The sequence below is a fragment of the Nannobrachium achirus genome (assembly GCF_963921795.1).
Source record: "Nannobrachium achirus genome assembly, chromosome: 19".
In the NCBI taxonomy this organism is placed as follows: Eukaryota; Metazoa; Chordata; class Actinopteri; order Myctophiformes; family Myctophidae; genus Nannobrachium; species Nannobrachium achirus.
In genome coordinates this window covers 1886256-1899966 of record NC_137826.1, presented here as the reverse complement: position 1 = coordinate 1899966, position 13711 = coordinate 1886256, and the positions used below count along the sequence as shown (strand labels likewise).

At 43.8% G+C, this 13711-nt stretch overlaps 1 protein-coding gene across 1 annotated transcript in view; it reads right to left on the bottom strand.

Moving 5' to 3' along the window:
- The window catches only part of htr3b (5-hydroxytryptamine (serotonin) receptor 3B), a gene marked incomplete at both ends in the record, with an annotated part of 30953 nt that overhangs the window by 7145 nt on the left and 10097 nt on the right, over positions 1-13711 (bottom strand). The window contains one exon of the mRNA XM_080748704.1: positions 8254-8464. Within this exon, the coding sequence (XP_080604830.1) occupies positions 8254-8464 (211 nt within the window). The remainder of the gene's footprint in view (positions 1-8253; positions 8465-13711) is intronic.

Here is a 13711-nt window from a genome sequence, read left to right as displayed (position 1 = left end):
TTGTATTCATAATTCAATATACATTTGGTAATAAACTCATTAACTCAAATGGAAAATATAACATTAGTTAAGCAGGATAAACCATTACTTTAATCAATCAATCAATCAGTAAATCATGAACCAAAAAGGCAGTAAACATAACTGAAATACATTGCTTATAAATGCAAATACAGTAATCAAATCATAAATAAACGGTTTAATAGTGTGAATGTATTCAGTCAATGAAAGTGCCCATGGCCCATGACTAGGGCTGGCAACTTGACTAGGGCTGGCAACTGGAACAAACAATTGAAGATGCATGCTGTTAGCTGCAGGTCTTTAGCACAGTTAGCCGACATGAAACTCACGTTTGTTTGTGGACGCACACGGTTTGGATGGATTGTTGGTGAAGAATGGATTCAGGAGGTTTTAGAGGCACAGGCGAGTGAGGCGACAGGCAGCTTTGGTTTGGCTTGGTGGTTTGGCCATGAGGAAGTGAGGAGAGCCTACTTATATAACCTCCCACACCTGTGCGTGGCCAGTGAACAAGCTGGCATTCACTCAAGCTTGATTGGGTGTCAGTGACTCTCCATGAGCCTTTTGACAGCCACCCCGGAATTTGGATAAATTCCACTTCTTTCAAAGGCTCAATCTTCAAGCCTTCCCCGATCTCACCATCAGCTGGTGAATCATCTGTGGTGATGGATAGTGAGAAAGCCACCCCGTCTGCACTCACACAGGTAGAAGTGGACCGCTCTTCCGCAGTCTGGAACTCTGCAGGGTTAGGGAGAGCATCTGTTGCCCCGAAAGGGATGCTATTGGATCTGGTAGATGTGCTTGACTCTGGGTCTTCACAAGGTAGTGAGCCAGTGGTGGCAGGGCCTACTGGAGGGCCTGTCGCTATCCATACGTCCCTGGGTTGGGCAGTCCAAGGTCCAGCCCATCCCTTCACCAATGCCCATGGCATACAGCAAGCATGTACCCTCTTCACAAGGGCCAGTCCAGCTCCAACTCCTAACCTCTCTGCTGAGCTCCTTCGAAATGTGGAGTTACTCTGGAAAATGGACACGTTCCCACATCGGAACCCCAAGGAGGTCACCCGCTCCAAGCATGACACCTATGCCCTGGACCTTCTGGACAAGTGCACCACCATTATTCCTGAGGGCGAGGGAGTCCAACGGTACGCAACCCCACTTTTGAGAGTTCCCAACCACCCTCCTCTCTCCACTACACCAGGGGTCGTCCTCCCACTACTCCGTGGAACCGAGCGGAGATTGGAAAGGGACCCAGAGCTGGCTGAAGTCCACAACAATGAGATCCAGAAGCTCGTGAAGGCAGGATATGTGTCCGAGGTGGTGCCGGCAGATGATGGTGAGAATCCGCAAAGTGAGAGCTGGCATCTTCCCCATCATATCGTCCGACAGCACGGTGGAAAGAACCGTCTTGTCTTCAATTGCTCTTTCCGAGTAGCTGGACAAAGCCTTTTGACAAGTATCATGGTCAGTATCATGTCATGTCAGTATCATGGTCAGTATCCTGTCATAGTGTGGTACGATGCGTCCAAAAAACAGCTCCCGTAGGATTTTTGTGCTAAAATTGATTTTTTGGCAGATCCTGGTTCTATAGAGTCCAAACTATGAGAAAATGATGGGTGCCAACTTTTCCGGACCCCCGCCCCATTTCTGGGGGTCATCTAGTTTGGGACCTCCCAGAACAGTACGCCAGCCAGTTAATGTCCAATTTTCTTAATATTAGGATTGTTTTGTAGGTTTTAAAACATTCTGAGTTCATTTATTACACTTTTGAAGCAGCCAGAATAAGCTTTCTAACTTTTGGTTGGGGTCTTTCCTCACCTGTGACCCCCCAGACGGACCCCTGTGCCTATCTCAGTAATCGCTCTGCTCCTGCTCCAGAACAATGTCATATTAGATCATAATTGAAGCATAAAGGTTTTTTTCTGAAAACAAAAATAAGTAGTAACAAATACCAGGGGTCTTCAACAGGGGGTTCGGGACCCCTGGGGGTCCTCAAAGTTACTACATAGTGTGATACGAAGGGTACTTCTAAGGATTTCTTTGCTAAAATATTTTTTTTACTGCTTTGGCTTGTATAGGGACCAAACGTATAGAAAATGATGGGTGTCAGATTTTCCTGACCCCTGCCCCCTTTCTGGGGGGGTCATCTATATTAGGACCTCGCAGAACAGTATGCCAGCCAGTTAATGTCCAATTGTCATAATATTAGAGTTGTTTTGAAGATTTTAAAACAAGTTCATATATTGCACTTTTGAAGCAGCCAGAATAACCTTTCTGACTTTTGGTGGGGGTCTTTCCTCACCTGGGACCCCCGTAATGACCCCTGTGCCTATCTCAGTACTCATTGCAGTCCTTGCTCTGCTCCTTCTCCAGAACAGTGTCAAATTAGATCATAATTGAAGCGTAAAAGCTTTTGTACCTGTAGTAGCTAATACCAGGGGTCTTCCAAAGGGGGTCCGGGACCCCCAAGTGTCCTCAGAGTTACTACAGGGGGCCAGCCAAACGGCTATTTCAGTTTTGGCCCTATTCTTGCAACCAGTTCTACAATTTGCTCTCTTTTTGAATAATATTAGAAACTGTTAGTTTTTTTTATAAAAAAAAAAGAAACTGTTAGTTTTATGCATCCTGGGTTTATGTAGTGTACTTGATGGTTTATTAGTATTCTCAGTACTAGTAAGATGCCTCAGGGCGCCAATTCTTTGCCATCTGGCCAGTGATGTATATTGGACAAGTTACCCATATATGGAGACCCCTGGTACCCATATATGGAGATCCATATACTTTATGGAGATATTCTGTGAGAGCCCAAACATGCTAACTCAGTTATTTGTTATGTGCAAGTCCTATGATGTCTATGACAACTGACATCATACCCTTTTATGCCCATACATGGAGATCCCTGTCTATAGAACCAGCCACACAGCTATGGGCTGTCTTGGCCATCTGTCTTGGCCATATATGGATTCTGTTAATGTGGCCGATGTGCCTCCATATGGGCATTCCCATATGAAGTCCTGTTAGATATGGGCTTAATATAAAAGACATCAAGGAACTCCATAGGCTATATGGTCATAAAAGGGATGCTGTTAGTGTGCCATCACAGTGAAGCCAGAGTGTGATGTCAGAGCAGGCACGCAGAACAACATGTCCATTTACCACACACACACACACACACACACACACACACACACACACACACACACACACACACACACACACACACACACACACACACACACACACACAGTCATCTTGTCATACATCTTGAATGTATGACCTCAGCATCAAAGGCTGGATTGGGGTATGTCCCTGTGACAAACTATTATCATGTCCACTGTCCAGGCTTAATTATTTCCATCAACATTTGGAGTCATTGGAGCACTTTGATCCAACAACCCTGCATCTGTGATAATGCAGGGTAATGGGATGGGATTTCAGTCAAAGAACTTGGAGCTGCACTGCTACCACATACCTTCCATGCCAACAATGCAGTATAAATGATACCTGACAAATTGCCCTGAGCTTCCATCAATTGAAGAAAATGGATGGAATTCAGAGAAAGGGGGGTATTTTCCAGTCAGATGTCTTGGCTGACTGGGAGGTTGGGGTGACCAGAGATTTGGCTGGCCCCCTATAGTAACTCTGAGGACACCTGGAGGTCCCAGACCCCCTGTGGACCGGTATTAGCTACTCATTTTTGTTGTCAGAGCCCAGCTACAAAAGCTTTTATCCTTCAATTATGATCTAATTTGACACTGTTCTGGAGCAGGAGCAGAGCAAGGACTGTAATGTCCCAGGTCCCAGATGAGAAAAGACCCCCACCAAAAGTTATCAAGGTTATTCTGGCTGCTTCAAAAGTGCAATATATGAATGAACTTAGAATGTTTTAAAACCTTCAAAACAGCTCTAATATTATAAATTGGACATTAACTGGCTGGCATACTGTTCTGTGAGGTCCTAAAATAGATGACCCCCCAGAAAAGGGGGAAGGGGTCAGGAAAATCTGACACTCATCAGTTTGGTCCCTATAAAAGCCTAAGTTCAGCTAAATAAAATCATTAGAAGTACACTATGTAGTAACTCTGAGGACCCCCTAGGGGTCCCGAAGCCCCTGTGGAAGACCCCTGGTATTTGCCTACTACTCATTTTTGTTTTTAGAGCCCAGCTACAAAAAACATTTATTCAATTATGATCTAATGTGACATTTTTCTGGAGGAGGAGCAGAACGATTACTGAGATAGGCACAGGCGTACGTCTGGGGGGTCCCAGGAGAGGAAAGACCCCAACCAAAAGCCAGAAAGGTTATTCCGGCTGCTTCAAAAGTGTAATAAATGAACTCAGAATGTTTTAAAACCTACAAAACAATCCTAATATTAAGAAAATTGGACATTAACTGGCTGGCGTACTGTTCTGGGAGGTCCCAAACTAGATGACCCCCAGAAAGGGGGCGGGGGTCCGGAAAAGTTGGCACCCATCATTTTCTCATAGTTTGGACTCTATAGAACCAGGATCTGCAAAAAAATCAATTTTAGCACAAAAATCCTACGGAAGTACACATCGTACCACACGTATCAGGTCAGTATCATGTCAGTATCATGGTCAGTATCATGGTCAGTATCATGTCAGTATCATGGTCAGTATCATGTCAGTATCATGGTCAGTATGATGGTCAGTATCATGTCAGTATCATGGTCAGTATCATGGTCAGTATCATGTCAGTATCATGGTCAGTATCATGACAGTATCATGGTCAGTATCATGTCAGTATCATGGTCAGTATCATGACAGTATCATGTCAGTATCATGGTCAGTATCATGTCAGTATCATGGTCAGTATCATGACAGTATCATGTCAGTATCATGTCAGTATCATGGTCAGTATCATGTCAGTATCCTGGTCAGTATCATGGTCTATCTATATCATGTTAATGGTGCAATACGTTGCCTATGCCTTGTAAACACTCCTGTATCTATGCATTATCCAGTCAGCTACCGGTGAAGCATGTTCATTTATTTAGTGAGCATACTTTCAAACAGAAAACTCCATTATGCAAACTGGGGAAACGACATATTTGGTGATAAGAAAAAAAGAAGTCCTTGGTGAACACTCCACTTTCAAGAGATACTGTATTGTGTGTTTTCCTTTCACTTTCAAGGCCATGTAAACAAGCCAACAAAAGTTTGAAAGACTATCACGGTTTCCATGCCAAAACCGTTGTTGTGCTTGACTCTGCTATCAGACATATAGCCGGGGAGCCACTGTGCCAAAATGAGAGAAGACCTGTGATGTCATGACATACTCCAAATTTTAGTTTTTCCTATTAATTTGGTCAATAAGGTACACAGAATGAGAGGCCTGCTCTGCCGGAAAGACTGCGAAAAAAAAGTTTCCGATTGACTTCACTATACTGGAAAAAAACACACCAAAAAAAGTAGCATGTGAGGGGTCAAACTAAGGGTTCTTCATGATTTTGAATCCATCGCAAGCATTTGTTTTGCCTGAAAAACATTCCTTGGGCTAGATTTCAGCCTCACAAACCTGTGAAAAGTGATGAGTCATCACTTTTCACCGTTATTTTGGTCCGTTTTCTAGCCCAAGGAATGTTTTTCATGCAAAACAAATGCTTGCAATGGATTCAGAATCACCAAGAACCCCTAGTTTGACCCCTCACATGCTACTTAAAGCATATTTTTTTGGGTGTGTTTCTTTCCTGTATGTTGAAGTCGATGGAGTGAATATACAAATGGACATAACTTTTTTTCGCAGAGTTTCCGGCAGAGCAGGCCTCTCATTCTGTGTACCTTAATGACCAAATGAATAGAAAAAACAAAAATAAAAAGTATGTCATGACGTCACAGGTAAAACCCTTCTTCTTTGAGCTTTTGGGCCTGTGGCTCCCCGGCTCTAAAGAAGTCAATACAATATGTTAGCAAGGGAGATAATATAGCAAAGTTTAGGAAGATTTCACACCTCAAAAAGACACTGACAAAGCAAATGCATGACTGAATAATAAATCAGACAACCTGTCAAAGAATAAAATGGCACAGCTAGTACAGAGTAGCTTGCTTTGGTAACATAACTACTGAGTGTTAACCCATTTAGGCCTAGAAATGATTGAATGCCTTAACCAGTGAAAAATAGCAGATATACAAGCTCACAGCGCGGCACAGAGTGCCGCGCTGCGAGCTTGTAGATCTGCTATTTTTGAAAAAGTCGTGAAAATGTGTGCAAATCTTTGAATATTATGTATTTTCAAAGCAAACGTTTGTAACTCAAATTTTGCTTCTGGGTGGTCCCTGGAACTAAATATTTTGAGATGGGGGTCCGTGGCCAAATAAATATCATTTTGGGGGTCCTTCACATGAAAAGGTTTGAGAACCACTGACATAGTAGTCTCTCAAGAACAGACTAACTGAGCTCCAGTTAAGTGAAAAGGAGCTTTTCTTTGACGATGGCTGGCCAGATTGCTGACATAGAAACATAGGTTTTTCAAAAAATCTTAGAAGGATTCAAAAGACACTTATAGAATCGGGTCAAAATTCTAATGTTCACGACTTTTCAAAAATAGCAGATCTACGAGCTCGCAGCGCGGCACTCGGTGCCGCGCTGCGAGCTTGTATATCTGCTATTTTTCAATAGTTAAAGCATAAAATAATGATACACAAAATGTGTACCCGTTCTAAATGGGTAAATTCAGAGAGCGTACAATCAAATGGACCCCAGACTTTGCAGTGTATTAATGTAGGGTTGGGTCTTCTGGAGGTGGGGGGCATTCAATCCATGCCTCTACTTTTGATCCTCCAGCCTCGCACCCAAAAATTAATAATAACACCAGTAAGATGCCTAAGGGCGAAAGGCGGTGCGAAAGTGGAAAAAGCGGGCGAGGTCGCGCCATCTGTCTGGGCCATATATGGATTCTGTTAGTGTGGTTCCCCTACAGGGCATCATCTGGGAATACCCACATATGGACTTTTATTTCATTTTATCCTTTATTAATGTATATCGGACCAGTTAACCATATATGGAGATCCCTGATACCCATATATAGAGATCCATGTATAGAGATATGGGCATATTGGTTAGACTGACATGTACTGTATATATATTGGCATTCAAATATATGAGAGTCATCCTGGTGATGTCAGAATGAGTCAGCCATAGCCATACTGTATGGAGATCCGGGTGATGTAGAATTGATGATGTCTGTGTTGGTCAGCTCCATATATGGGCAGGATGACATCAGGGATCTCTATATATGGGCAGGCCATAGGCATTGAGGTCAGCTATAGACATTGAGGTGTTAAGGTCCTACTGACAGGATGTGGGGCTTTACCTACTTAACTGCGACCTTCGGTCACAATAATAAATGAACCCTTTAACCAACCAGTTACAATGTCTTAACAGTTGCCGGTTAAATGCCTAACTATGAAAGTTTTGTTAACTTTTGTTGTCACGGTCTTGTGTCCCCCAACTCAAAGTAATGTTATATCTGTGGCCCCCTGCCTAATCTAGTTACCCCAGATGTGCTACGACAACACGCAGCACAGCAGATCTACAGTAGTAGTCTCTTCGGAAATACATACAGCCCAGAGTGGTGGATGGTCTCCATACTCGCCAAAAGATTACATTTGCCCGCATTGAGCAGTGTCTTGACTGCAAATGCAGCACTGGTGGTGGGTGTTAATTTGGGTCCCCGAGTGAGTCACAACATTCCGCTATTCTAAACAGCAGGTTGGTTAACCATTCATGAGCTTCGGTTAATCAATAAAATATTATCTTTAAAGATGGTGCCATGATTTTTCCCTAAAGCATGATGCTCAGGTATTACGATTATACTAGGAGGAAGTTCTTTTTCCAAAAAAGTGTACAGAAATTGATAAAATTACGTTTTTATGTGGCCACACCCACCAGTTCATTAAGTTGCCTGGTTGTCAGGTGGCTGGTGAACCAGTTGAAGTTAGCCACACCCACAGTGTTGGGTGTATGGTAAAATTGGAGGGACTATTTTATGATGTTCAGTGTTTTTCGATTTTCTGAGTCACCTTTTGACTCAGAGGCTTTCAGCTTTCAGGAAGAAACCAAAAACACACAGGGAAGGCAAACTTGCACATTATAACCACACCTGGTGGTCTATTAGAGTAATGTTAACTCCATAGACACATACATACAAAACAGAAAAAACACAAAACTATGGCACCACCTCTTAAAAAAGAAGAAGAAGAAAAAAAAGGTTAGTACCTATGAGTGGAGTTCTGACAGCGGCGGCGGGCATCTCGTCCATCAGGTTGACTCTGAAGACGGTGTAGCCCAGCAGGATGGTGATCTTGAAGGCGATGCGCATGCCGCTGTCCACAGGCAGGTAGAAGCTCATCACATCCACCACCATGAGGAAGATGCTGGGCAGCAGCAGACCCACCACGTACAGCAGGGGGCGCCGGCGGATCAGTACCTGAAGCCAGCGGTGGAAAGCAACATTTACTCAAGTACTGCAAATAGCCTATAGCTACAGTTAAGTACACTTTTGAGGTAATTGTTTTACTTTAATCAGGGGTGTCGCACCAAATTCTGGGCCCTGGGTACAAGGATTCACTGCGGGCCCCCCATGAATGTTCTTCATAGGGGGAGGGGGTTTAACCCATTTAGACTGGGAACGCATTATTACGTATTATTTTGTGCTTTAACTATTGAAAAATAGCAGATATACAAGCTCACAGCGCGGCAACGAGTGCTGCGCTGCGAGCTTGTAGATCTGCTATTTTTGAAAAATCTTGATTTAAACTGCTTATAAATGTTTATAAATGATTTATAACAGGTCATATTTAATATCAGTGGTGCTCAAACCTTTTCATGTGAAGGTCCCCCAAAATGATATATATTTGGCCATGCACCCCCATCTCAAAATATGTAGTTCCAGGTACCCCCCAGAAGCAAAATTTTAGTTACAAATGTTCGCTTAAAAAATACACATATTCAAAGATTTGCACACATTTTCACGATTTTCATAAATAGCAGATTTACAAGCTTGCAGCGCAGCACTCGGTGCCGCGCTGTGAGCTTGTATATCTGCTATTTTTCAATAGCTAAAGTATAAAATAATTAAGGCCCCCTCCACCTTGGGCCCTAGTAACTCAGTCCCACTCCCAACCTGCCACACACACACACACACACACACACACACACACACACACACACACACACACACACACACACACACACACACACACACACACACACACACACACTCTCTCTCTCTCTCTCTCTCTCTCTCTCTCTCTCTCTCTCTCTCTCTCTCTCTCTCTCTCTCTCTCTCTCTCTCCCCACCTGGCTGCAATGGGCTGGGAGCCCATTTTCCTCCGGCGCTAACAAGAACTCCATTGATCAGGCGACCACTGAGACAGTCTCATTATTGCTCTTCTATCTCCCTGTCACTGCCTCCTCTCCTCTCCCCTTTTTTTTACAGCCAGAAACAACCTCTAGCCTCATCTTTTTAGCATTAAGCCCGCTATAGCCCCGATCCATGAAGGTCCCAGCATGGGGGAGTGAACCCCCATGGATGGGTCACAGGCTCACAGCCTCACACCTTAAAACTCTCCGTCAATAAAGCAATTCATGCAGCTGTCACTGGTGCAGTTACAGTCTCACTGGGATGGGGGCAGTGGTGGAGAAAGTAGGCTATGCTCATATTCCTTACTTAAGTATTTAAAGGGGCACTCCACCACTTTTCAACCTATGTTCATATAATTGGTCCTCACTCAAAAATAGCTTTTTTCTTTTTTTTCTTTTTTTTTCAGAGGAGGGCTGTGGGCAGGTCAGAAACCCATCGTCTTGTGACATCATCGATTGCCAATCCAGCTTATAGAAACTGCAGGCTTTCTATTCCTGAAAAGTTGCAATTTTAAAGTGGAAGCCATTGTTCTCGCGATAATAAAAATCTAAATATTTTTTTCAAAAATATTGATTATTATTTTTTTTGGGAAAATGATGATGTCACAAGACGATGGATTCTGAACCTCCCACAGCTCTCCCAGGAGACTTGGACTGCGTAGAAAAAAATTGTGATATTTTATCATGAATCATTAGTGAGGACCTATTATATGAAGACAGGTTGAAAAGTGGTGAACTACTCCTTTAAGTATCAATACTGCAATAGGCCTATAGAAATACTCCATACAAATATGGAATACAATATTTACTTGAGTAAAAGTACAAAAGTATTGGTATAAAAATGTACTTAAAGTAACAAAAGTAAAAGTACTAATGTTTGAAAATAGCAGATCTACAAGCTCATAAAGCGTTGCGTTGTGAGCTTGTAGATCTGCTATTTTCAAATGGCCTAGCCGCCTAGGTATAAAATACTGTAGGACTAAAGTGGTTAATGTCTGTTTTTAATATTATAATTTATATCAGTAACTAGTGACTAGTTTTCAAATAAATGTAGTGGAGTAAAAGTACAATATTTGGATCCGAGATGTAGTGGAGTAGGCCTAGGCTTAGCCTAGGCTAGAAGTAAATGTAGGCCTACACTGGGATTGGGGGAATATCGTTAGTTTATAAGACTATACACTTCAACTGAAAAAAGGGGAGAGAGAACAAACTAGAAGCAGTGCTCTTCCGAGCACAGGTCTCCACCAGGCCACACAAATCGGCCTGTTATAGCGCCACCATGAGGCTGATTTAAAAAATGTGGGGCAGAGGTTCTGAATTAGCATCCAGGGAGTGTGTGTGCTCAGTTTGGCAGCGATCGGGCCAACGGCGCCGGAGATTAGCTGGTAACAACCAGGCCACACAAATCGGCCTGTTATAGCGCCACCATGAGGCTGATTTGAAAAATGTGGGGCAGAGGTTCTAGATTGGCATCCAGGGAGTGTGTGTGCTCAGTTTGGCAGCGATCGGGCCAACGGTGACTGAGATTAGCTGCTCACAAACTGCGAGGACGCACGCACGGACGGACGGACGGACGCACGGACGGACGGACGGACGGACGGACGGACGGAGGGGAAAACATACTCTCCCTCAGCCTTCGGCTGGTGGAGACAATAACTTTAGATCATGTTTTGGGGAGAGAGCTGTATTTTTTAACCCTGCCTTTACAAAAACCATCGCCCCTCAGTTGAAACTCCTCCTTAGCTGTGGTGGTGTGTTGTTATGTCAGTCAGATATTCTGCTAGTCAGCCAGCATGGAGTGGATATGCAGTCCTAGACTGACTCAGCAACAGCTGAGTAGAGCTTTTTACAGCTGCCATGTTGTTGACACAGATAGTTCAATGTTACTTCCTTCCTTCACAGGTGTTACCAGAGATACTAATTTGTTGTTGTTGTTTATTTGGATCCCCATTAGCTATTACCTTAGCAGCTGCTCCCCCTGGGGTCCACACAGCATTACATTATATTACACAACATTAATACATTTTACATGACAGTTTAAGATCATTTAAAAACTTAAAATACAACCAAATATGAATAATAATAATAATCAATCTAGATCGGTATCGTTCTCAAACTTTAAAATGTCAAGGTCTCCCCTTAACTCTGACAGTATAAGGGTCCATTTGGTTTCATTTGTATACTGTCAGAGTTACATACTTGTGAGGGTCAATTTAGACCTCCCAAAGGGAACCCACAGAGTCCCTGGACCCCACTTTGAGGACCACTGGTCTAGATTATATGCTGTAGTAATCTCTCAAAACAGCTTCAGAGTCGCTACGCTTCAAAGGAAGAGAGACAGGCCGAGTGGGCGTCGCCCTTCCTTTGATGATGTGGTTCCCAGATTGATGCTGTAGTAAATCATTGCATAACTAGAAGCAGTGCTCTTCCGAGCACAGGTCTCCACCAGGCCTTGCATCCTGGTGGTGCTACTGTATAATAGGCCAATGTAAAAAGGGTGGCATATGTTCTTCACCTTAGATCTTTCATGGCAATCGGACGCTGCATGCATGATTTGAAGCATTGTGTTCCAAAAATGTGTTTTGCTAAAGTCTACCTGCTGGTGGCACTATAACAGGCCAATGTGAAAAAGGTAGTATTTGTTCCTTGACCTAGTGGGAATATGTGTGGCAAATTTCACGGTAATCGCAAGCTGCGTTGATGATTTGAGGCATTTTGTTAAAAAACAGAGCAATCCTGCAAACTTTGGAAGCCAATATTAGCCAATCAGGATGGAATATGAAATATCAGACTGATCGGACTTGATCACATGACTATAGAGATACTGTGTACCGATTCGCGTGATTTTTGGATAAAATCTCAAGGAGTAATATTCAAAAATGTGTTTTACATAAGTCGGCCCAAAGGTGGCGCTATAAAAGGCTGATATGAGAAATGCATGGCAAAGGCTTATCCTTAGCCTCTAGGGAGTGCGCTTACAAAGTTTGAAACTGATCGGTGGAGTTATAGGTAAAACCACAAATCGGCCTGTTATAGCGCCACCATGAGGCTGATTTCAAAAATTTGAAGTGGCATTTCTTCCTCGACCTAGTGGGAACGTGTGTGCGCAATTTCATGATAATTGCACTTTGCGTTTGGGATTTGAGGCCTTTTGTTCAAAACGGCTCAATCCTACAAATTTTGGAAGCCAATCTTAGCCAATCAAGATGGAATATGCAAAATTGGACAGATCCGTGTCGATCACATGACTGTCGAGATACTTCCTACCGATTTGTAGGATTTTTGGACAAAATCTGTAAGAGTAGTGCACAGAAATGTGTTTTGCGAACATCGGCCATTAGGTGGCGCTAGAAAAGGCCTATTTGAAAAATGTAGGGCAGAGGTTCTAGATTGGCATCCAGGGAATGTGTGTGCTCACTTTGGCAGTGACCGGGCAAACGGCGACTGAGATTTGGTGCACACAAACTGCGAGGACGCACGCACGGACGCACGGACGGACGCACGGACGGACGGACGCACGGACGGACGAAGGGGAAAACATACTCTCCCCCATGCCTTCGGCTGGTGGAGACAAATATCTCAATAACCACAATTTCAGGTTTATTGCGACCGTAGGTCGCAGTTACTTGCACTCCTATACTATCCAAACCTCCACCGGCTGTCAGTCCGTCCCTCCCTCCGTCAGTCCGTCAGTCCGTCAGTCTGTCAGTCACACGTACGTCACACGTCACACTTTTGCCCTGCTCATATCTCCGCAACCTGACCCCCGGAGCTCCAGGGACTCCCAGGTCCCTGGGGGACCCCCAGGTGTAAAAAATGACCAAATGTGCAAAAATGACCAAATGACCACCCCAACGGGGCTGCTCACGGGGAATTCCCGGGGACCACCGACTCCTGGTGCTCCAGAACGGATGCAAAATTGGTGGTGCCCCCAGTGGAGGACCCCCTACATTTCTCACATGGCCCTCTTCTAGCGCCACCATGAAGCCGATTCTTGCAAAACACATTTTTGGACACTGCTCCTACAATTTTTGCCCTAAAATCACGCAAATCGCTACACAGTATGTCTACACTCATCTCATCAACATGGATCTGTCCCATATAGCGCCACCTTCAGGCCGAATTTTTAAAACACATTTTTGGACACTGCTCCTACAGATTTTGCCCTAAAATCACACAAATCGGTACACAGTATGTCTACACTCATGTCATCAACATGGACCTGTCCCATATAGCGCCACCATCAGGCCGATTTTTTCAAACACATTTTTGGACACTGCTCCTACAGATTTTGCCCTAAAATCACGCAAAT